General features: G+C 39.9%; 1 protein-coding gene across 1 annotated transcript in view; it reads right to left on the reverse strand.

The window, feature by feature from the left end:
• Nucleotides 1-4197: 4197 nt before the first annotated feature.
• LOC124804845 (geranylgeranyl transferase type-1 subunit beta) overlaps nt 4198-25642 on the reverse strand; it is a 52615-nt gene continuing 31170 nt past the window's right edge. The window contains exon 7 of the mRNA XM_047265195.1: nt 4198-11574. Within this exon, the coding sequence (XP_047121151.1) occupies nt 11462-11574 (113 nt within the window). The 3' untranslated portion in view covers nt 4198-11461. The remainder of the gene's footprint in view (nt 11575-25642) is intronic.

Consider the following 25642-nt stretch of genomic DNA (forward strand, 5'->3'; position numbering starts at 1 on the left):
CTGTTGTCATCAGAGCAAAATCCCTCTATCCCACTTAATTACTGTTAAACATTTCAAAATGTTCCTCTGTTTAGACTACATAAATATGGAACAATATAATGTTCAAATCTCTCACAGTTCATGGTCTGTTATCTATGTCCCACAGTGGTTCGTCCCAATGATCTGCCTGCAGCTCCTGTTGTGCTTCACTATTCTCCCATCCTATTTTATCACTCAAATTGTCTATTACTTCTTCCTTAACATTCAGAACCACTGACATTTCTATCTTGCATTTTCTGAAAAGTCTTTCATGTTAATTCCCTACTGACACTCAGTAATTATATCTACTTATTAACAATTAACAAAATATGCTGAACTATGTGACATGATTTTGGACTAAAGATCATATCTTTGGAAGTCTGCAGTCCTGAAGCATCGTCTGCATGCTGACCATAGCACCGCCGTGAAATGGCATCAGTGTGCTGACCTGCGCACCAATCAAAAAAGCAGGCCGTGCCACATCTCCAGGAAGACAGAGTTCAGCACTACCAGTCAATATTGACTTAACCAATCACAGGTCAGCCCAAGTTCGGTCGCAGACTTTCAGAGCATCAGTACTAAGTAATAGGATGACAATACTTACCAATCATACTGCAAGGAGTAATAGAGAGTAAATCTAATTGCACATGGGAGACACAGGACAACATCAGGTCACCTCATAAGGTATTCTATTGATCTGGAAGTGTTTTGTACACATCACTTTGTATTCCTGCCACTGGTCATTACAACATCTCTCCTTCCTTGTTTTTGTCGATGCTGACTCCCAAAGTAGTAACCAACACAACAGGGAGAGAGTTGGTTGGTTGGTTGATTCAGGTGAGGGGACCAAACAGCAAGGTCATCAGACCCATCAGAATAGGGAAGGAAGTAGGCCGTGCTGTTCCAAAAGAACCATCCTGAAATTTGCCTGAAGCGATTTAGGGAAATCATGGAAAACGTAAGTCAGGATGGCTGGACGTGGGTTTGAACCGTCGTCCTCCGGAAAGAGAGTCCAGTGTGCTAACCACTGTACCACCTTGCTCGGTCAGGGAGAAGGTTAACAAATATCATCATCATCATTATACATCTCAGTGTAATTTTTTTTATTTTTTTATTTATGAATTTGGCCAGCTATGCACCGCATACGACTTAAGACTTATGGTGTTTCTTTTTCTTCCGTTCTTCCCAGTACTTCTTCATTTTCTCTCCAACTGCTCATCTGTCCACACTCTCTTGGGTCGAGGTTTTGGTGCATCTTCTTCATAGTTTGCGTTTTCTATAAGTAGCCTAAAGTTATTCCTGTCACCTATTATTTCTTCTGTAACACCTATTTTGTTGGCGTCTTTCTTTACTGCTTCTATCCATCCTACAGTTTTTTTCAGCTTACTAACGTAATTAAAAATTTTCTTTCTAATCCGTGTTTCTTCCATTCTTTTTAAATGTCCATAAAATTTTAGCTGTCTCTTCCTCATTGTATCTGTGATCTTTTCTGTATTTTTGTATAGGTCTTCATTTCTCCTTTTAATCCACCTATTTTCCTTGTTTTTCTCAGGATCTAGAATTTTTCTTAATATTTTTCTCTCTCTTTTTTCTAGTTCTCTTAATTCGCCTTTCTTATTCAATGTTAGGCACTCTGATCCATATGTTGCTTGTGTCCTAATAACTGAATTATAATGTTTAATCTTTGCTTGTATGGATATTGATTTCTTATTGTAGTAGTTTTGTGTTAATTTATATGCAAATTCCAACTTTTTTATTCTTTCTTTATTTGTTGTGTTATCCAGTCCATTGGCTTGGATCCACTCCCCCAGGTATTTGAATCTATCATACCTTGTCTTCATAAACTTTTCTGTATTATGTTTGTGTTCTATATACTCGGTTTTTTCGTAGGATATTTTTAGCCCAGTCTTTTCAGCAATCTCGTGTAACATATCAAGCATAACTGTTGCATCTGTTCGGTTTTCAGTTATCAATGCCATATCATCCGCAAACACTAAACATTTTATTTCAAATTTGTTCTTTCCTTGGCCCATGCTTATACCCTTTGTGCCTCTGTTTTTTAATGTGTTTTCCCATGTTTTTACTACTTTATCTACAGCCAAGTTAAAGAGAATTGGGGACAGTCCGTCACCTTGTCGAACTCCTGTTTTGATTTTGAATGGTTCAGAAATTTCGCCTTGAAACTTAATTCTTGATGTTGTATCTGTGAGCGTTTGTTCAACAAGTCTTCTGGTGTTTTCATCTATCCCTGATTCATAAAGTATCTGGAATAGTGTTTGTCTGTCAAATGTAATGATTATATTTAATTCCATAATATGAATTCATCAAAAATAAGAGATACAAGGAAACAATGTTTGCTAAAATGTGATCTGTATACTTCCTTCATGGCCTCAGGGCTTTAATTTGGTCAAAATAAACAAACCAATAAATTAATTCTGCATGTGTGGTGCTGAAAATGAATAATAGGTTTATTTAAAATTCTGTCAAATATAAGATTTATCTGAATTAAGCCTCAAAATGAGATCCTCATTCTTTGATAGCAAGCACTTTTATTGTTCATGTAGGTGATAAAACAGATATGTGGATAACTATGCCAACCCCACAACTATTCATCCAATGTTTAGCCAATACACCAGTCATGAGTGGCAAGAGAAGAAACCACTGGCTATAGAAGTTACAGCTGAAAAAGTGAGTTTATGTAATGCAATACCTGCATAATGTCAATGACACAGCGGAAGTACAGTATAAGGGGAAGTCAAGTAAAAACATGGCAGATGGGGAAAAAAGGAAAAAAAGTAAACAGTTTATTATTTCAGAAGTAATTACTGTAACTGTTACTCCATTAACCCAACTGTGTGACACGACAGTTGCTGCTTTCACGAAAAAATGTTTGCAATTGCTTACAGACCCTGGGCACACCTCTTTGTCAGTAACAAATAGACCACCACAAATGTCTTTTTTATTGCACATGGACAGATTAGGACTGTATGGAGGATATGTAGGGGCTTCCAAGTAAAACTTCTGCAAACTACTCTTAAAAAAGCATGTGAACCCGCTGATTTTTTTGGAGCCCTGAAGAAAGATTTTTGTGGCCATCAATTTGCTTTGGATAAAGATGTACAAGCCTGGATACTATCATGCTTCCATAGGCAACTTCAGACATTTTTTCATGAAGCCATTGACCATCTTGTCTCACAGTGGGATCAATGTATTAACACAAGGTGATTACTTTTGAAAAGTAAACAGTCTGTAACCATTCAAATATATCTTACTTGAGCTATGTTACAATATATTAAGCAAGGTTTCAACAATGAACCAGAGTTGGCAGGCAGGCAAATGGATTAATTCCTTTTGCAAATGATGTTAATTGGGCTGAAATTAATGCTCAGCTAATGTCATCATTTGTGTGTTCACAGTTCCCATTTTAAGAGAAAAAAATTTGTTTTCTGTGAGGTTTTTGAAAAGCGCCACTTCTATACTTTAAACTTGTATGAATCAGTTCAAATTTTGAACTAAGATAGATAATTAGATAAACTCAAACTGAAAATTAGTATCCAATAATCTGAATGCCATAAAATTCATTCTTACGTGAATTAAATCCACGTGAATGGTTCCAAGTGGTTCAAATAAATAAAAAATCCATTTTTATGATAAACTTGAAAACTTGCTTTCAAAAAGGTAGCTTCATCTGTAGTTTACACACAAAAATCAGACTTGTGTGAATTGGTTCAAATTTTGTAAGAAGGTAGACAAATACATGTAATTAATAGTCATCCTGTCGTTTTGTGAAACCTCTATACATTGCCATGATATAAGCAACACGGTTCGAAAGACAATAAAAACCCTACACCGTATCAGTCGTCACCAGAGTCAATAAAAATCTACATTGATTGCCAAGCTATGGCAGTCTTATGTCAACATTATGATACGGTAGCAGTAGGGAACTAGACTGAAAAATGCTCCCATTAGAGCAAAAAACAATGCAAAAGTGTCCTGGGCAGAGTCAGGAATGTAAAAGAAGGGAACTAGCTTTTTGACTTATCTGGTAGTTTCAGAGACACTGAAATCAAAATTCTGATTATATACATATATATTCATAAGTGCTTAACATTACAGGATCAATGTTGTAAAATGCAACATTAACATGGGTGTAAGATTCTTGAATACAGAACCAATTAGTAACTGAATACACATTACATTTTATTCTCTGGTACAAAATCTTTCAAAAGGAAGAAAAGATCTACAGGTAAGACTTACAGCTGATGGTGTTTCATTCATGTGTAAAATTGCTCTTATATAAGGCAAATCGTAAAATTTTATGGATTTCAGATAACAATATTAACAATCATATTACAAGTATTATATGGAAGCATCACATTTTGGTGTTTTGACTATAAGCTCCAGGCATATGTTATATAGGCACCCCCAGTCAGTCATTTGCTGACATTAAAATTTATTTTTCTTCTCAGTATTACTGTAAATGACAAAATATCTAGATCATAATCACTATGGCTATATTGGTGTTCTGTGATTCGAGGCCACAGACAATTTCTTAAACAAATCTTATTTGCATCATTTGAAATACTATTTTGGTGACACTAATAATTGAAAAAAAAAAAACAAATGTACAGTAACAAACAGTTCATGTAAATGATTTTGCACTTCATCGTACCTCACATGATTTTGAATGGTACGAGAACAAAACCTTTTAAACACGAATCCTCAGTTTACTTCTCAGAAACAAAACTACAAATTGTGTAACTTCAACTATTTAAGATATTCCCTGATCTTCGTTTCTTCCTCCTTTTCCTTTTTTGGCAGTAACACACACCATTTTTAATGTTGATTCAACAGTAAATATATTGTATCTTATAAGAGAATAATTATTGTGAAGTGACAAACTAAAATGTGATTTTGATTTGACACACATCAAACTGTGACAGTGAATTTAATGACAGCACAACACAATAAGAAAGAAATGAAATTAAAATAGAAAAAATTAAGGCAAAGAAACCAACTGTATTTGGATCCTGGTAGAGTAAATAACATTATTTGGTACATCAACCAGATAAAGTGAACTATTAAATTAAACATTTAACCCATAAATACAATACTTCTCAATTTTATTAACTTGTTTGCACATTCATTTGCCATCAGTCAAAAACTTAATCAGCTGAATGGTAACTGAAAGGTTCACCACAATTACAACAGGCTGGGACAGGGATACTTTGAAACATTTCTGTGGTGATTGGTTTGCAGTGTCAGTTATTATGCAAAATCTTTCTGATATATCACTTTCATTATTCTTCTGAATATCTGAAGTCAGGACACAAACAAGTTCTGGCAATTTCAATATTAAATAGGTCAAGCATATTGGAAAGCAAGACGAAATAATACAAACAAATTTTCATGACACACACCTGCTATTACATTGACAGGTTGTTGTGGATGTCATCTGCATTGCAGCATACTGTGAATGTGTATCTGTTACAAACAGTATGTTGAAAGAAATAGGTATTCTACTTACGATGGTTGTATGTGGCATTTCATTTCACATATGTAGATTAAAATTCAACACCAGAGAAATTACGGACCACAAATAAACAAGAAGGGCAAACACGCATGTGAAATAAATGAATGTGTGTTCTATACATATATCAGTACCTCACACTTTTTAACTGTTGTACCAACCAACCAAAGCAAATGAGGGCACACAGAGTTCTTTAATTGATAACAGCATGAATAGTAGTAATTCACATTCATGCGAAATTTTATTAGGAAACTGAAAATTTGATGTAGTTGCCCTGAGTCCATAGTTTGACAACAGTTTTTGTAATCTAAGGTATTAGCCAGATAGTGTACGCACTGAAAATAATTAACAAAATTGAGTACTGTTTATATGTACATATGGAAAGATACTAATGGCAATACATCTTCAGATTAAGAGTATCTTTCTAACTGCAAAAGTGTAAATTTAAAATAGATAAAAATGAAAGAAATAGCTCCCACAAACACGACTCACTTTTAACGGTTATTTAATTTTATTTTCGGTTTTAATTTCACATGCAGTCATATCTTACTTAGGTTTCTGATTTACAGTAAGGGATGGGAGACAAACTGTTGCCATTATGAATAGCTTTGTTCATCTTTTGGACTGATTGGAAGAAAATACATAATATATGTTGGTGTGCAGATGACTGAAGGCAGAAAAAAAAGTCTGCATTTTGTTGAACAAAAGGCACTTTTTTAAATTTCAAATAAAAAGTTATTTTGTCTGTAATGTGAATACCACATACCATGACATGCTGACATTAAGTACTTTTGCACACCGTTCATAAATAGAGCAGCTCCTTTTCTCGACAATCTGAATGAAATTACTGAAAAATTCTTCGCATACATATTATAATGTTCTATTACAAGCATGATGCATATTTAGTTACCAGTAAACAACGCAGTTATAAAAAACAGAGGAAAGGAAAAGAATGTGATGGCAGTAAAGGTGTGTACCAGAATTTGGGTTCATTGAGAAGCAGGCTATCATCTGGTGTCATATACAAATGTTCAGGGACTTCATATATGTAAGTATGAAACTATATATGCATGCTTTTTAAACCTGAAATCTATGTTACAGTTACTACAGATGATGAAAGTTGTGTCTAAACTGAAATATGGAAGGAAGTGTACTTTTTTTAATCTCATTAAAGGTATCGGATGAAGTCTTCCTAAGGAATCTCCCTTATGAAATTGTAACCAGAAACTGCCAATGCAGGTGTGCTGTGTGTGTGTGTGCTTTTTCATACTCTCTGAGTAGCCTCACTCCCCCAAACTTTTCCAAATTACAGAACTTCTAGTTCTATAATATAAGGTCCACATTTGTCACTAAATAACAAGATAAAGTCTTCACTCACATAACCACAGCATTTGAGTTTCAGTCGCCAATAATATGTCAAATTGGGTGACATCATAGAAACATTTTGCATCTACTTTACGGCATATTTAATTCAGCAGAAGAAAGGAGAAACTGTGCAAACATGGTAGAATTATATTGCTCAGTTTTTATGGTAAGCTATTTGTGTATGTCCACTGTTGGTTTTAAATCTCATATGAGTTACAAATTTTATACAATGCTGGTTTGCCACAAGAGACGACAAACAAACCAAAATAACATAAGTAATAGACAGATATGATGCTGGAGAGTCTTGGAATACAAATAATGAAAGGAATAAAGATAACTATCATTGTGTAGCTATTCTTATTATCTTAAAATAATAAAATATCATACTCCATACTGGCACAGAGCTCAGCAGACAGCAAAATGGATAAATTATCACTGTATAGGTATGGTGTTACCAAATAGCTGCAGTCAATGTTTTCAATTATAAAATGTGGGTGTGTGAACAATACGCAACATGGCATCTGAACCTCTTCATAAGCCCATCTTTTGAAAACTTAGAATTATGACTGTCATCATTATTTGTTCTGCACTGTGAGACACTCACTGAGGGGAACTATCACAGCTGCCAACAGTATGACATGTCCAAAGTACGATATCAGAAACAAATATGAAAATATGCCCTATCATCTACACAAAAAGGTGTAGGTGCTTCATACACATATAGAGTAAACTCTTCAGTGCCAAATCTTGGCATTACACGGACCTATCAGTTCAACTACTCAATAGAGAGGTCAAACGAATTTCCTTAGAACTGAGAGTAAATGGCAAAGTTAAATTTTTAATAGAGGTAGAGAAACTAGCATGACTTAAAATGTGTATATTGGTGAAATTGCACAGTGTCCGTAAGTGTATATTAGCATAAAGCACGTTTAATTTCAATGATTATAAATTTGTTGTACATTTTGCACAGTTAATGTACTGATGGTTGTAACATCTCAGATCACCCATAAGATTTTTTACTGATACTCATCATTCATTCATTGAATTTTTGTTTCTGTCCCACTGGTGCTTACAAAAACCACTTTAAAACAAACTCTCACCAAAAATAAGTGTCCTGTAACTTCTTGTTGCACACTACTCAAGTGAGCTAAGTGCAGGTCCAATACACAACAAGAAAAGGGCTATTAAAGTTATGAGGCCAAACCTAGTGAAGGGAAAAAAAGGAAGGAAGGTTAGTATTTACGTATCACCACAGATATGCACTATGTAATAGTTTATCCCGCATGAAAATGTTACATATGCAACACAATACTCTTAAATCATAAAATAGACAAAAATATGCTTTTTTCTTCTTGCTTTTTTTCTTCTTATACAAATGACCAATGCAATTTTGTAGGTCCCTATAATAAAAACTTTAAAAATAGTATGTTATTGATAACAGTAATATATTTATGTGAACCTTTCACTTTGTGCTATAGTTTCATTCATAAACACAGTAACTCTAATATTACAAGGAGATATATTCCTGTCAGCGAGTACATGAACTTCACCTTCTGAAGGTAAACTCTGGTCAGGTATTTATTCTATCTCCTTATAATTTCAAAAGTTTTCTTGATTTAACTTCGTAATTTTACAGTTTTCTCAACTGAATTTTCCTGTTGATGCAAACATGAAGTAAAATCAGATATGTATACTTGTAAGACTCCAATTGTACACAAATAAATATAAGCTATTTATATAGCCTTAGCAATAAAACACACAATACTAAAAAAAAAACATTTTAGAATGATTATGAAAGACAAAAATCTTTAAAGGCTATACACAAATGTAAATAATACTGTTCTGGAATAATTTCTTTCCTCCTTTTTGAATAGATGTATTAGCATCAATCACTAATGTTACATGCTCTTAAAGCAGCAGAAGAAATGAAGTTATTGTGCGTGTACTAAAAATGCTTCAACAGAAGCCAGTCAATGTGTAAATTACTTATTGTCCCTTGACATACACAGTAAATTATCCACTCACTCATCACTTTTTACCATTTTAGTATATCACTACCAAGCAAAATAATCACCAAGGCAGCTTTTAAAACTTGTTTATCAGTTAACTTCCTCACAACAAAGGTAGCAAAACAATGCTTTATACAACGTGTAAAAAACGTTCAGTTACCCGTTTTCCTTCCTGAATTTGTATGGGATACACTGCTTTGTATTTCATGAGGAGGAACATGCAATAAATGACAACGAGCACCTGTTAAATAAAGAGGTGAGGTTTTGATTTAAAGATAGGTCTATACATAAAGGACAAGTCTATTACTAACAAATAGGAACCCTGCAGTCATAGCAGAAATGACACATGTAAATACTTTTTCTCAGTAACTTGCAAAAGAAGGTAACATATCAAACACTTAATTTGATTGAAAGATTCACTTATAAATGTCAAAAATAATGTTATTAATGAACAATATTCTTTACTGAATAATGTCGCATAATAATTTCTGAAAATGCTATGGACAATGATAACTTTGACCAGATGTAATGTATACAGAACTTCTCAGAACTACATTGTAAAGAGAATGCATAAACTTAAACACCTACTGTCACACTGTACATAAGAAATAGCATCTGGATAGTAACTAATGAAACTTCCAAACCAAATGTTGCACATAATCACAATAACTCATTACATCTGAAGTAATGAGAACCATAAGGGGCTAAAGCACACTGTTACTGACTTTTAGATTATAGCAAGTAGGCATGTTCCTGCCATCTATTGCTCTTATGGTGAATCAGCTTTATCTCTATCAGTAGACCCACATTGTGAACATGAAGATTAATAAAAATATGTCTCACCCATTTCTCAGATATTCATCTGCATATAGGCCCAAAGCACAACGCATTATTTTGTTACGCTGCAGTGCTCAAGTGTCATCTAGCATTTCCAACATAATTTAGTGTCTACATCATGTACATAGCAGTAGCATTTCGTAATCAGGGGAACAGTGGCAGTTTTAACTGAATGTCAAACTACAGAATGTGCTTAATGACAATGACGATACTGAGGAACATGAAGTGTTGGAACAGGTCATAATTATGTATATGGTGCATTCATTATCTGTTCTAAATGTTCTAATTCTAGTTTCACATTAATTACAAACTTTACAATTGTCAAACAACACTATTGTCACTATCCTCCACATGGAAATTTTGGGCTTTAACATTAATAATAAAAATAATCCTAAATATTAATTAATATTTCATACCATAAAATGGGCACATTAGTTTTTTCATAGGTAATAACAGAAGTTGAGACTTGGTTAAAAAACAGTTCAGACCTAAGGGAGTGGTGGTTTGTCTATAAATATGATTTTCCAAACATCTCTTTTCTCAAAACTTTGTGTCTGTGCTTTGGGCTCTCATGGTCCACAGTGTGTCATTTGATGAATGAAAATCTTTTATATCAGTTCCTCAGCACCCTCATGAGAATCACCCTCATGAGAATCATACTAACTGAAGCAGACAGAATCTAATTAGTTTTCTTGTCCTCATAGCTTACAAAAAGCTTCCTTTAAAGAACGAGGAAAAAGGAAAAAAATACATAAAGCTTATAAACATTATTTCATTCCCACAAATGGACACTAATCAGATGCTAATACCAAACAGTGATCAAATTGCTGCTTAAGTAATTACCCATGTAAAAGTCATACCACAGAATAATCAAATGCCTGTTTATCAGCAAGTTTCATCATCTACATAAGTATCTACTAAAATACAATGGGAGACTGCAATAGCTCTATGTACACAGCTATGCAGTGTTCTGATGTAAATCATAGTTAGCTTAATGTTATACAAGTACTGATAATAGTCTGCATAGCTTAAAACCAATCAAAATTTCTTGTGTCTCTTAAATACCAATTACAATCCTTGTTCAATTAAATGGAATACAGAGATTTTTGTAAAATGCCTACTAAATCTTTTCGTTCATTATACAAACTAACATGGCTGTTAGGATTATAAAGGAATCACAGATTGTAATTCAACCATAAAATGAAACTCACAGTTGATCACTCCAATGCTTACTTTTTCTGTGGGGGAAAATAGCACCATAGGAACAACATAAAAGCAGCTCTTGGAAAAGAAGTAAACACAGTTTTTCTTTTCACAGTACAAAAATGACTCAAAGAAATTTGTCTTTTGCTATAGAAGTCACTGATGTGACTCAGTTCAAATGGGTTCCAAGTGACTTCATTAATAAACTGAGACACAATAGCCTATAAATTCATGAAATTTGGTATATATAATATCTCAGGGATAATTAGGCAGTTGTGTGTTTACATATGATGCAAATGCTACTGCTTCATTTAAAACAGGCATCAGCCATGAGCACAAACTAAAAGTACTTACCATAGAATTCAAAATTCGAGCACTTTTCATGAAAAAATTACAGTATGCCAATCATCATACAAAAAGAACACCACTTGGACTTTGGTACCCTTGTGTCTAGCACAGCTAATACACATATAATGAAGCAGAATTTGTGCTGCTCATTCTACCACTCTTCATGAATCTTCTTAAGTGTAGCAAATGCCCGCTGCGTGATATTAAGTCTGGGCTCAACAGGTAATAGCAACTCTTCATCCATAAGGCTAAGGCCACAAAGACCTGTGAAAGTAAAGTTTTTCAATTAACTGTTGGAGGATATGAATATGATTTAGAAATTACATGCAGTAAAGACAGCTGCTACTATGTTTTCAAGCATTTACTGTTAGGTCCCAAACTACAAAGTGTGAACAAAGATTTAATTATCATTATTAATTTTCTGTTTCTTTTCAAGTGTATATTTGCAGTCGTGGTACACATTGAAATCCCTGTGCCACAGTACTGTGGCCTGACACAAGAAAATCCAAAATAAAATGGTGGAATGTTTCCTGAAGAGCCAAAATACAGACTTCTACAATCAAAGTCTCCAACAAGTCATCTAATGTTGGGACAAATGTGTTACACTTACATTAGAAGATGGATATGTCGAAGTGGACTAACCCCATCACCAAGTTGATTTTTTTAGTATAGTAAGTGAAGGGTATAGCAGAAGAAGTGTTAACCAACAGGAGCATATTTTGAGTTACTCCATAATAAGACAAGACCATAAGCAAAACAAGACAAAACACTTTATACACTAAACTGCCATTACTAGTGGTATCTACACGGTGTCTGTAATTAAAGCTGCAGTTTCAAAATGCTATAGAACAAGAACCATTGACCAGAATGACATCAAATTTGAACAGAATATTATTGAAGCAGGGGGAAACATCACTGGGGGAAAAAAGAAAATACACTCCTGGAAATTGAAATAAGAACACCGTGAATTCATTGTCCCAGGAAGGTGAAACTTTATTGACACATTCCTGGGGTCAGATACATCACATGATCACACTGACAGAACCACAGGCACATAGACACAGGCAACAGAGCATGCACAATGTCGGCACTAGTACAGTGTATATCCACCTTTCGCAGCAATGCAGGCTGCTATTCTCCCATGGAGACGATCGTAGAGATGCTGGATGTAGTCCTGTGGAACGGCTTGCCATGCCATTTCCACCTGGCGCCTCAGTTGGACCAGCGTTCGTGCTGGACGTGCAGACCGCGTGATACGACGCTTCATCCAGTCCCAAACATGCTCAATGGGGGACAGATCCGGAGGTCTTGCTGGCCAGGGTAGTTGACTTACACCTTCTAGAGCACGTTGGGTGGCATGGGATACATGCGGACGTGCATTGTCCTGTTGGAACAGCAAGTTCCCTTGCCGGTCTAGGAATGGTAGAACGATGGGTTCGATGACGGTTTGGATGTACCGTGCACTATTCAGTGTCCCCTCGACGATCACCAGTGGTGTACGGCCAGTGTAGGAGATCGCTCCCCACACCATGATGCCGGGTGTTGGCCCTGTGTGCCTCGGTCGTATGCAGTCCTGATTGTGGCGCTCACCTGCACGGCGCCAAACATGCATACGACCATCATTGGCACCAAGGCAGAAGCGACTCTCATCGCTGAAGACGACACGTCTCCATTCGTCCCTCCATTCACGCCTGTCGCGACACCACTGGAGGCGGGCTGCACGATGTTGGGGCGTGAGCGGAAGACGGCCTAACGGTGTGCGGGACCGTAGCCCAGCTTCATGGAGACGGTTGCGAATGGTCCTCGCCGATACCCCAGGAGCAACAGTGTCCCTAATTTGCTGGGATGTGGCGGTGCGGTCCCCTACGGCACTGCGTAGGATCCTACGGTCTTGGCGTGCATCCGTGCGTCGCTGCGGTCCGGTCCCAGGTCGACGGGCACGTGCACCTTCCACCGACCACTGGCGACAACATCGATGTACTGTGGAGACCTCACGCCCCACGTGTTGAGCAATTCGGCGGTACGTCCACCCGGCCTCCCGCATGCCCACTATACGCCCTCGCTCAAAGTCCGTCAACTGCACATACGGTTCACGTCCACGCTGTCGCGGCATGCTACCAGTGTTAAAGACTGCGATGGAGCTCCGTATGCCACGGCAAACTGGCTGACACTGACGGCGGCGGTGCACGAATGCTGCGCAGCTAGCGCCATTCGACGGCCAACACCGCGGTTCCTGGTGTGTCCGCTGTGCCGTGCGTGTGATCATTGCTTGTACAGCCCTCTCGCAGTGTCCGGAGCAAGTATGGTGGGTCTGACACACCGGTGTCAATGTGTTCTTTTTTCCATTTCCAGGAGTGTAGATGGCACTGTAAGCATCAGAACATGCACACCAACAGATGCACTGACATGGCAGTTCCTCAGTTTGTGCCCAGGATGCCCAACACCACTACCTCCACAAAGGATTGTGTACTGCCAGTAGCCCTGCAGAAGTTCCAGACACTCAAGGGTTTGAAAAAAGACATTGGTCCAATGTCTGCTAAGTGTTTGGAGAAAATGTTTACAGGTTCTTTTGAAGTGCTACATGGAAAAGGAGGAAATAGTTGATCTGATGTCTGTTAAAGATGCGGCCACAGTGTTGCAGGAGGGGTCGAGTGGTGGTGTGCAAAGATGCAGTGCACAAAGAACTGCCCGAGCGTTGGATCTGCCTATGAGCATGGTGCACAACATCATACGAAACATCCTGCGTAGCTGTCCATACAAAAATCAACCATGCTCAGGAGTTACTTCCTGCTAAGTGCCAGCAAGACAAATGTTCACTCTGGAATTGCTTGCTTGCATAGAAGTGGGCAATGAATGACCATGGAACACTCTGTACATAGATGAAGCCCATTCCCATCTCCAAGGACATGTCAATACACAAAATTGGAGAATATGGGCAACAGGAAATGCACACACACGTCAATTGGCACCACTTAATTCTGCAAATGTAACTGTGTGGTGTGGGTTGAAGGCTCTGTTTATCTTAGGGCGGTATTTTACAAGTCCTGCAGGAACTATTAAGTGTACCGTCAGTGGTAAATGTTATGAGAGTCTTTTGCACACCAATGTCATTCCAGCTCTTCAACAGTGCGGAAGTGGGGGTAAGACCATTTTTATGCAAGACAGCGCTCATCCAAACAATGCACAGCCAGTGGCAGAGGCAGTTTGGAAATGCTAGAATTATCAGCTGTCATTTTACTATAGCCAGGCTGTCCTGATCGCTTTGTCTTAATTGGTGTGACTTCTGGCTGTGGAGTTATCTGAAAGATCATGTGTTCTGCACTCAAATTATGAATTTAGCCAAACTGAAGTCACGCACTGTGCAATGTATTCTGAATGTGACCACCGAGATACTACGATCTATCGTGGAATATGCTGTTTCTCAACTTCAGCTTGTGGAGTGGTGGATAACGACATAGTCACTACGTTCTATGTTAATACTGATCTAGGACAATGCATGGCAGAACTTGAGAGAACACTGTTCCATCTATGGGAAACTGTTGTCAGTGACATCCTGTCATATGATTTTTATTTCATGAAAGATAACTGATCAAACTGCATGCAAGATCATTAAGGATCAATTCATTTGATAAAGTATTGCAAGGTGCAGGAAGATTACTTTGAGTGAATGTGGCTACAGAACTATTTGTTAATGTAATACGTGTTGTGTAACTACTGGAAGAAAACGAGGAAGCATGGTGATTTGTACACACGAGTTTTGTATGCATATGGAAAATAGACAGTAACAGAGTAATGCCATTTGGTTTTGATAACTTTGGGAGCGAAGATGCAAGTTTATCTAAGATATTAGTGATTGTCAGTTTAGAAGAACTAGATGAAAGATGAACAATTATGGAAAGGACAGACTGCTAACCACCGTGAAGATGACAGGTTGAATTACAGATCAGCACAATGAAAATATTGTTACACACTCAGCTTTTGGGCAAAGCTTTCTTCAGAAATGAAAGGAAAATACTGAAACATTCATACAAGCAGGCACACCTTATGCACGACTGCTATCTGGCTGCTCAGGTCAGACAGCACTGCTGGATGAAGATGATCTAGACACGAAAAGTTAAGAACCCAGTCATAAGTAAATCCACCAGCGTAACTGTATTATGTACTGTGTTACATGTGGAAGCTGAGCATTTAGAAGGAGCAGAGCAAATAACAATGGAGAAGCCACTGTTGAAACCTTACGACTGTCAGTAGCAACCCTGGTGGCGCAACACAGGATTCCAAATTGGAATCAATCACATGTTATCATAAACCATACAGAGTGCCCATAAGATACAGCTGGTAATGGAGGAATCTATTAATCAGCAATTACATGATGGTATCATCCGGGATAGCAATAAAAGGAAAAAAGAGAAAACAGACACACTCACGCAAACAATATGCGAGATTCCATATGTGTTAGGATGCAAAGGAAGAGCAGTAAAACCTGATCAAAGCAAAAGTGCTTAATTCGGGCATCTGGCCAAACTGTACAAATATTTCAGTCCCTACACATTTAATACACTTTTATATACTGTCAGGGTGGTTTGGTAACTCAGGTAAAAAATGTTTGTTTCTAAACTCATGTTATTTCTCAACATAGTCTTCCTTGAAGGACACACACTTGGCCCAGTGATCCTCCAGCTTTTACATTCCATTTGAAAAATAAGTTCCGTCAAAGCTTGCAACTATCTCTTCCTCATGTCATGAAAATTTCTTCATAGCAAGCAAAAGTTTCAAGTTCGGGAATAGGAAGAAGTCACTTGGGGCTAAGTCTAGTGAACAGGGTGGATGAGGATGCAATTCAAAGCATAATTTGTGCACTTTCACCACTGCCGCCGCTGATGTGTGGGATGGTGCAGTATCCTGACAAAAGATCACTTTTTGTGTGCCAACCTGGGTCTTTGTTCAGTCAACGCAAATTTCAAAAATCCAATGATGAAGCACAATAGAGTCCAGTTATGGTTCTGCCTTTTTCTGAGTAAAATGCTGTGGCCACCACCTTACCAGGTCACAAAATGGTTTTTGCCATCTTCAGTGCACTTTCACTAGCCTGTGTCCATTGCTTTGACTGTCATTATGACTCTGGAGTGTAATGATGAATCCAGGTTTCACTAGCAGTCATGAATCAGAGCAAAAAGTCTTGTGGATTGTGATTAAATACGTTGTGCTGGACGCATTTTTTGTGGACAGTGATCAATCATGGTACTCATTTGCACACAGCTTCTTCGCAGACAATTTTCGGGGCAGGACATTATGAACTTGCTCAGTTGAGATGCCTACAGTCTCAGCACTATCACAAATTTTTATTCAACAGTCTTTTGATACCATATCACGGATTTTGTCAATGGTTTCCTTTGTCATGACCTAAATTGGATGGCTGGATTGTGTTTCTTCTTCAGTGCTTGATGAACCATGTTTAAATACATTAATCCAAAAGTAACATTTGAGAAGAAAAGTTGCTACTCACCATATAGAGGAGACGCTGAGTTGTAGATATGAAAAAAATCCTCTCACAATTATAGCTTTCAGGCATTAAGGCCTTCGTCAACAACACACACACACACACACACACACACACACACACACACACACACACACGACTGCAGTCTCAGGCAACTGAAACGGTAATGCGAGCAGGAGCACCAGTGCATGATGGGAGTGGCAACTGGGTGGTGGTAAGGAGGAGGCTGGGGTGGGGTGGGGAAGGGATAGTATGGTGAGGGTGGTGGACAGTGAAGTGCTGCAGTTTATGTGGATGGCAGGGGAGAGGGGGTAAGGGGGAGGGAAGTAGCGGAAAAGGAGAGAAATAAAAAGACTGGATGTGATGGTGGAATGATGGCTTTGTAGTGCTGGAATGGCAACAAGGGGGGAGGGGGGGGGGGCTGGATGGGTGAGGACAGTGACTAACGAAGGTTGAGGCCAGCAGGGTTATGGGAACACAGGATATATTGCAGGGAAAGTTCTCACCTGAGCAGTTCAGAAAAGCTGGTGTTGGTGGGAAGGATCCATATGGCACAGGCTGTGAAGCAGTCATTGAAATGAAGGATATGATGTTTGGCAGCGTGTTCAGCAACAGGGTGGTCCACTTGTTTCTTGGCCACAGTCTGTCGGTCGCCATTCATGTGGACAGACAGTTTGTTGGCTGTCATGCCTTCATAGAATGCAGCACAATGGTTGCATCTTAGCTTGTAAATCACATGATTGGTTTCACAGGTAGCCCGACCTTTGATGGGATAGGTGGTATTAGAGACTGGACTGGAGTAGGTGATGGCGGAAGGATGTATGGGACAGGTCTTGCATCTAGGTCTACTACAGGGGTATGAGCCACGAGGTAAGGGACTGGGAGCAGGGGTTGTGTAAGGATGGACGAATACATTGTGTAGGTTCGATGGACGGCGGAACACCACCGTGTGAAGGTTGGGAAGGATAGTGGGCAGCACATTTCTTACTTCTGGGCACGATGAGAGTTAATCGAAACCCTGGCGGAGAATGTAATTCAGTTGCTCCAGTCCTGAGCGGTACTGAGTTACGAGGGGAATGCCCCTCGCGGGCGGATGGGGGGACTTCGGGAGCTGGTGGGAGACTGGAAAGATAAGGCACAGGAGATTAGTCTTTGTACAAGGTTGGGAGGATAATTGCAGTCAGTGAAGGCTTCAGTGAGACCCTCAGTATATTCTGAGACGGACTACTCATCATTGCAGATGCTATGACCATCGGTGGCTAGGCTGTATGGAACGGATTTCTTGGTATGGAATGTGTAGCATCTGTCAAAGTGGAGGTATTGCTGATGGTTAGTAGGTTTGATATGGACAGAGGTACTGATGTAGCCATCTTTGAGGTGGAGGTCAACATCTGGGAAGGTGGCTTGTTGGGTTGAATAGGACCAGGTGAAGCAAATGGGGAAGTTGTTGATGTTCAGGAGGAATGTGGATATGGTGTCCTCACATTCAATACAGATAGCAAAGATGTCATCAATGAATCTTAACCAGGTGAGGTGTTTAAGGTTCTGGCCCACCAATAGGTTGGCACAGGATAGTGCCATGCAAGTGCCCATAGCCATACCCTGCATTTGTTTGTAGGTAATGCCTTCAAAGGAGAAGTAATTGTGAGTGAGAATATAGTTGGTCATGGCGACAAGGAAGGAGGTTGGTGGTTTGGAATTCACAGGACGTTGGGAAAGGTAGATGCTATGAAATCAAGTAGACCAAAAAAGTGATCTCTCGTTGCCCAAAAACACACTTAACAGTGTTTAATACAATCCTGTATTTGTCCAGGTTTGTAAAGATTTCAACTAATTCCTGTTGGTATCCTCTACCATGGCTGAAAAATGGGGATGCTGTCAAGGCATGTGAGCCAATATGACAAACCTTGAAGCCCGAGTCTATAAACTTCTGCCAAGCCTGTGCAGCATTTTGTAAGCTGAGCATCGCGAACCAACTCTTGAAGAGGCGAAATGGTGCAATAATATCTGTCTTCGGTTTGTCCTCATCAGACTCAGAAATTTGTGTGCAGGCTTTGGCACTGTCTAGCACACTAAATATCATTGCACTACATAACGCATAATTGTACTTTCTTAATATGGGTACAGGATAATGACCTGGCACCATCTGGCATTAAGGGTGTAGTAATCTTTGCATGGGCACCCCGCATCTCACTTTTTTTTGGCATCAAGTGTAGAGGCGAAAACTGCGGACTACTGGAAAGGCATATGATACCTTCCTTCAACACTGCAATACGGTCAGCTTTGGCAATAGGATAGTAATCTGGAGCAAGGCCTCTTGGGCTACATGAAACTGGTTATCCCACATTGGTGTTAATGTAGTGCACAGTGCTGTGACACACTTTTTTCAGAGTGCCTGGAGGTCCAGTGATACCTGGGAACTGCTCCAGTAGCTCGGCGTATCTGCTGCCTGTTGACTGGATAACTGTGGCGTCATGCACTGCAGTGTATCATCGAAAACCGGTAGCAGACAGGCTGGTGATGATGTCACTGAACATGCAATGGCGATGTCTGGCAGCAGAAGATAATGTACTAGACAGTCAGCTCTGACTATGGGTTCTGTCACATTCAGTACTATCAAGTTCCAAGTGATGGCACGGTGTGACTCCAAATTCAGTTAGGCCTATGTGTGTTGCATGTCGTAGGCTGCTGTGGACAAGTTACTGGCTGTAGACAGATGGAACAGTGGCCAGTATTTATGCAACAGGATCCCAGGAAAATACATAAATTGGATCCCGTATCCATTAGAAACTTCTGTCCTGTCTTCTACTCAATAGCAAATGACAGTCGGTTGCACCTACTTCCGACTGCTGCTGCTGTTTGGAGAAGTCCACGATAAAGCACATTTGTGCACCTGGTCTCCGAACTTTCAATGACACCAAAAATGTCATGCAGTGTTGTCCAGCCTGCTGTTCGAGAGTTTGTAGAGCAACAACTTCTGGGCCTCCTAGAAAAGCACCCTCTAGTGTTTCGGTCGGAGAGTAGCTCGCTTCCTTAATGCTTCAACCTTGTTTGTGAGGCAGTCATAATCTGTGCAGCACCACTGGTGCACTGCTGCATGCCGCCGCTGTTGAACTGCATGAGGACGGCATCCTGGCTTCTACCTGCCAGGTCCGTTATGGTGTCTAGTGACATCTCCAGCTGGGATGCTATAGTTATCTTTACTTGAGCTGGCAGGCGACTGTTCCAAAGTGTGGACAACTGTGTATCTCATACCATGCATGTGTCAATCTTGATGCGTGGATGTCAGAGGTACTGAGATGGCTTTCTGTCCCCAATGTCTTCTTGAGATAAGTAACTGCCTCATTCACTCTTCCTCCAAAGATGACACTATGAAGGTCAACTCTGTTTTGAGCCTGTCATATAATACTGTCTCTGGAAACATGGTTATTATATATTGCACTTCTGTGTCTTATTGATAGTCTAATTAGCTGACCATTAGCACACATTTTTTGAAGTCTGCTTTTACTCTGCTGCAGAGAAAAGTTGCCTAGATATGAGCAAACCATTATGCTGTATTGTGTGGCCAAAACAGGGGTAAGCCACACTATGAGTCTTGATGCAGTGGGTACGTCTCCTGATTCGAAAAATTATTGACTCTTAAAAAAATTAGTCATAATTCCACTGTATCACCATTTATTCTTATTGGCAATATCATGGCAGAATCACCACTGTCACAAAACTTGTTGATAGCCTTCCGAACTGAATATGAGGCAATCGAATTCAGCCTGGTACAGATATGAAATATTAATTATGGTTTATCATTAATAAAACATTTTATTTAGAATAAACCAGGTCACCATTTAACATGCAGAACTAGCCAAACAAATAATGAAACAAGATAAGTTCAATCGTACTTCACCCAAGCTTCATCGATAACTAAGTGAAGTTTTTGTCGGAATGAAACAGTTAACTGCAGCAAAGAGAAATTTAATTGCAGCACTCCAGGCAATCAGTGTGTGAACTCTTTTGACAGCTTCGCCAAAAAGCCAGCTGACAACTTGTTATCAACGTGTGTTGATGTCTGCCACTAGGGGTCCTTCAATCTCAATAATCATTTCCACACTCAGTGATCCGTTAACTCCTTAAATTTTGTCCCAAATAAATCACAGTGGAAGTGTCACACCATGTAATAAGCTTAACATATCCTTTTTGATGACAGAAAACTTCCTTCCTATTTTGTTCAATTGACACACTGTACAAGCAATTAGATAATCCTGATTTTGAAACAACACACACCACGATTGCTAGTATCAAATGATAAAGTGCCTTCTTCTTGTAACCTGGAAAGATCAATACAGGAATAGTTAATAATTCTTTCAATTGTGGTGGTGGTGAAGTGTTCTCAGCTAGGGCCCTGGTATTGAGAGGTTGGGGCAGTAGTTGAGTGTAAGCACCAATTGAGAGTGGCGGTGGCAATGGCGGGGGGGGGGGGGGGGGGGTTGCTGGTGAGGGGTTGGGAGACTGGGGGGGGGGGTTAGCGATGGGGGGATGGGCGCAGAGAGTGGTCGTAGGACTGGGGGGGGGGGGGGGTATTTTCAGACTTTCTGTGAATCCATGTACAACCAAGTGCAGCTAAATACTCTGCGTATTTGTGTACACAGATTAATAATGTACATTATAGGAAAAGATCTGATATGGATACCACAAGGCAGCACTGCATCTAGCTACACTTGGTCCTCAACATAATGTTCTTGTAACACTTCCGTCTGATGATGAGTCTGCAGTGGCTCGAAAACATGTCCATGCTTGAATAAATCGAATTAAAAGAGAGACTGGTTGCATATTTATTACCAGAGAAATCACCAATTTACATCACAATCACAGTTCATCATCCACAATGGATTTACTGAAAAGAGAAAGGCAAGTTTGATCTGGGGTGAGCTGGGGAGAGGAAAGGGAGCAGGGCAGAGGAAGAGGGGCTTGGGAGAGGAGGGGGAAGCTGGGGGGAGAAGGGGGGAGCCAGGGTGAGGAGGTTAGAGACGGGAGTGGAGGCAGGAGCTGAGACTGGAGTTGAGAGCTGAGAGTAGAGGTTGGAGCTGAGTGTAGGGGCGGGAGCTGAGAGTAGCTGCAGGAGCTGAGAGTGGAGGCGGGAGAGGAGATGGAAGCTGGGAGTGGAGGCGGAAGAGGAGGAGGGAGGTGAGGGTGGTTGGAGGGGGAGGGGGAGTGGGGGTGGGAGAGGAGGTGTGGGCTGAGTAGTGGAGGTGGGAGAGGAGGCAGGCAGGAGCTGGTGAGAGAAGGAGGGAGTTGGGGAGCAAAGGAGGAGTTGGGGAGAAATATAGGTCATTCAGACCCCAGGATGACAGGGACCCCCCTATAGTGAGGATGCTGGTAGCCACAGAAGAAGGAATTAATAGTTCTGAAAGGTTGAAAGTGTATTATTTTTACTTTTATATGTGTCTATCTGCGTTTCTTCATATACATGTCCTGAAGGTAAGTATTCACCAGCTTTTCTGTCTCAAGTTATGGAATTTATGTGAATGCAATTGACAGTTATAGAGCTGAAGCAATACAAATGTGGTGACTCTTTTATCCTCATCCCACATTCAAGACAAGGCCGTGATTCCTATCTGGAATGTTTTGTTAATACTGAAGTCTTGGGACTGATCCAGCTCTGCTGATAAATGTTACTTCCCCCAACGTATGCATAATTCCATCACACAATGCGGCCACACACTAAACACACAACTGTATCGACACCAATAGCAGAACTTCGGCATATGGCCTAGGTCTATAAAATGAGAACAGACATTTCAACTTCACCAAAGCAAGGTGGGGAGAGGGGGGTGGGGGTGATTCCAAGGAATCATCAGTGACACAGATTTGTGTTATATAGGGATAAATCAATTAATTGCATATGCAGTCAACTTGCTTTGGTGGTGAAAGGTTAATCTGTTCCATTTCCATAGGCTATAACGAAAGAAGTCCTGTCCTCGTGCTGTGGTTGTTCATGTAATGCAGATCTTGGAATTGCTTCTGCATATAAAGTTTGAGGCAGCCAACATGATTATAGTATGTGATAGCCAAAGAACAGCTGTTAACCATATATGCTTTTATGTCACTAAATGAGGATCATTCCATACATGTGGGATCACTGCAATCATAGTAAATACATTCAAAAATCTGCGGCAAACATTACTGAAACCAACAGACACGCTGCAGCTGCATGCAAGTATGGCTCCATACAAGTGCCTGAACCATTTAAACTAAGTTTGCCATGCTACAACATGATTCCTCCCCCAAACACCTTACTCATCAGACCTCAGTCCATGAAAATTAGACTTCATTCCACAACTGAGGAAACCACTCCGTGGGAGACGCTTTGCAAACATGGTAAATGGCCTCATAGCATTTCAACAACATGTGGCACACGTTGATGGCAATGGCAATGTGAATGGCACTCAAAGCCTTCCGCATCATTGTCAACTCTTTTTAGTATGCACTGGGGATCTATTTTGAAGCACAGTGACTGATTTTTGTTCCATTTGTCCTTGTGCACAATAAATTCACACACATTTGTCCTTGTGAACAATAAATTTACACATAGTTCCAATGTATTTGTTTCATTTCAACCTTCAGTGGAACCTAATGTACTGGAACCCTATTTTATGTTGGCATTCCAATACACACAGTCATACCACTTTAACGTACATCATGGAATTCTCATGTCGTCGCATTCTTTCAAGATATACCATAGTTGCCATGACTTATGGAATGACCCCTTATATGTTTCCTTCACATTCTGCTTTTGTTCATATACTGAAGTTTCACATGTACACCCAACCCACCCCCACCCCCACCCCACCCATCTCCAACCCACACATGCGTGCATGCACATGCACGCGCACGCGCGCACACCCGCGTGCACACCCGCGCACCCACCCACACACACACACACACACACACACACACACAGCACATGTGCTCCTTTTAAGTTGGAATGTTATAAATGATTGATGATGATTATGCGTTTAAAGGGACTAAACTACTGGGCCACCAGTCCCTCCATTTCATGAGAGAAACACGTTTTAAAAAAGTGGGGAGTATGCTGCTCCAACTATGTAAGCAAGTCAAAAGAGTTTGTAAAAGGGTGTGGCAGTAGTTGTAACACTATAGGTAAAAGAAAACAGAGATAACTCAGGTAGCATTTTGCACAAGACAGTCTAAAGGCACAGCAAACGGGCAGGGGAGTTATTTGATTTCATGCGAAATACACATCAAGGTAGTGGTGATAAAATATATGAGGGTTGGAATTTAAATAGTGGCAACTATTTATTCACAACTGATACTAAAGAGTTACATGCTTGCACCTGTTACTGTCCTTCAAAGTAGTCACCAGCATTGTGTAGAACCTGTTGCCAGCGATGTGGAAGGCATAGTATGCCATTAGTTGATGGTGTGAATGGAGCACTCTACTGCCTGTCGAATCTCTGGAGCAGATCTGAAGCGAATGCCACAAAGTGGCTCCTTCATCTTCGGAATCAAATCAAAGTCACAAGGACTTAAGTCCGAGGAGTATGGTGGATGGTACAGTACTTCCAGTCCCATCGACCTAACAGAGCAGCCATAGCTTGCGCTGTTCGCGCCCATGCACTGTCGTGCAAAATGATGGGTGGATTGCGCAGAAAGTGTCACCGCTTCTTTCGCAAAGGTGGTCGTGGGTGACGCTCCAAAAACGAACAGTAATACTGTGCATTGATGGTCTGCAGTGGAGGAACATAATGCGTTAGGATAACACCATAGCAGTCGAACATGAGAATCACCATAACTTTCACCATACTGGGGCTCTGATGCACTTTCAACTTTCGCAGCGACCCATAATGACACCATTCATTGGATTGGCATTTCAGTTTTGGCTCATACGATGTGGCCCATGTCTCATCCAGTGTTATGATACGGGTTAAGAAAGCCTTTCCTTACATTACGTTAGACCACTCGCTCACAAGTGACTGTGTTTCCCATGATTCTGCGCATGCCAGTGACGTGGGACAGGTGAGTTCATTTGCTCAGAGGTAAGACAGGTACATCAACAACATGTGCTATCAGCAACAATAGCAGATTGCATTGCATAGTGTCTCCACAGCAATGTTGCCACTACTGAAGTTCCAACCTACGTACAAATTACTTGCATTGTGTGGGTAGCCCTATTTTACCTTCTGCATTTGCAGCTTGCAGACATTTCTTTTATTGTGTATGCAGCACTTCTGAACTATTTGTGGTGAAATATAATTAATGATTTTTTCTCAAAGGTGGAAACTATTTTTTGGGGACAGACTGATATGTAGCACAGCCTGAAGTCTATGTTAGGTTAGGAAGTGACCAATTTGCGCAATTAATGTGAATGAAAGATCTCCTTTGTGGTGAGATACTCATCTATAGTACAGTCAGATGTTTATGTTAACATGGAAGGAGATACTTTCAGTTGCCATTATTTTCTGTTTGTTTGCATTCAAACTGCCGCAATGTATGACGTTTTAAAAATTTGGGAGCTTGTAGAGGATGAAATTTGCAATAAGAAACCTATACCTCGAAATGTGAGCCGCAGTTCCTGCAGCAGTTGGGGTTTGAACTTCTATTGCCCTTCCAGCCATTGGCATTATGTTATTGCTGCAGATGGAAAACTGTAACAGGGTGTATACGCGGACAAAGAAAAAAAATTCCCAGGTTTTTACCTGATTTCCCGATTAAAAAATACACTTTCTCCCGGGTGAAAATATGCTTTTTCCATGTTGAGTGGCAGTATACTTTCCCTTGGGATCATAAAACTTATCAATCCTTTGAACGGTTAAGGTT

This window comes from Schistocerca piceifrons, chromosome 7 (genome assembly GCF_021461385.2).
Source record: "Schistocerca piceifrons isolate TAMUIC-IGC-003096 chromosome 7, iqSchPice1.1, whole genome shotgun sequence".
NCBI lineage: Eukaryota > Metazoa > Arthropoda > Insecta > Orthoptera > Acrididae > Schistocerca > Schistocerca piceifrons.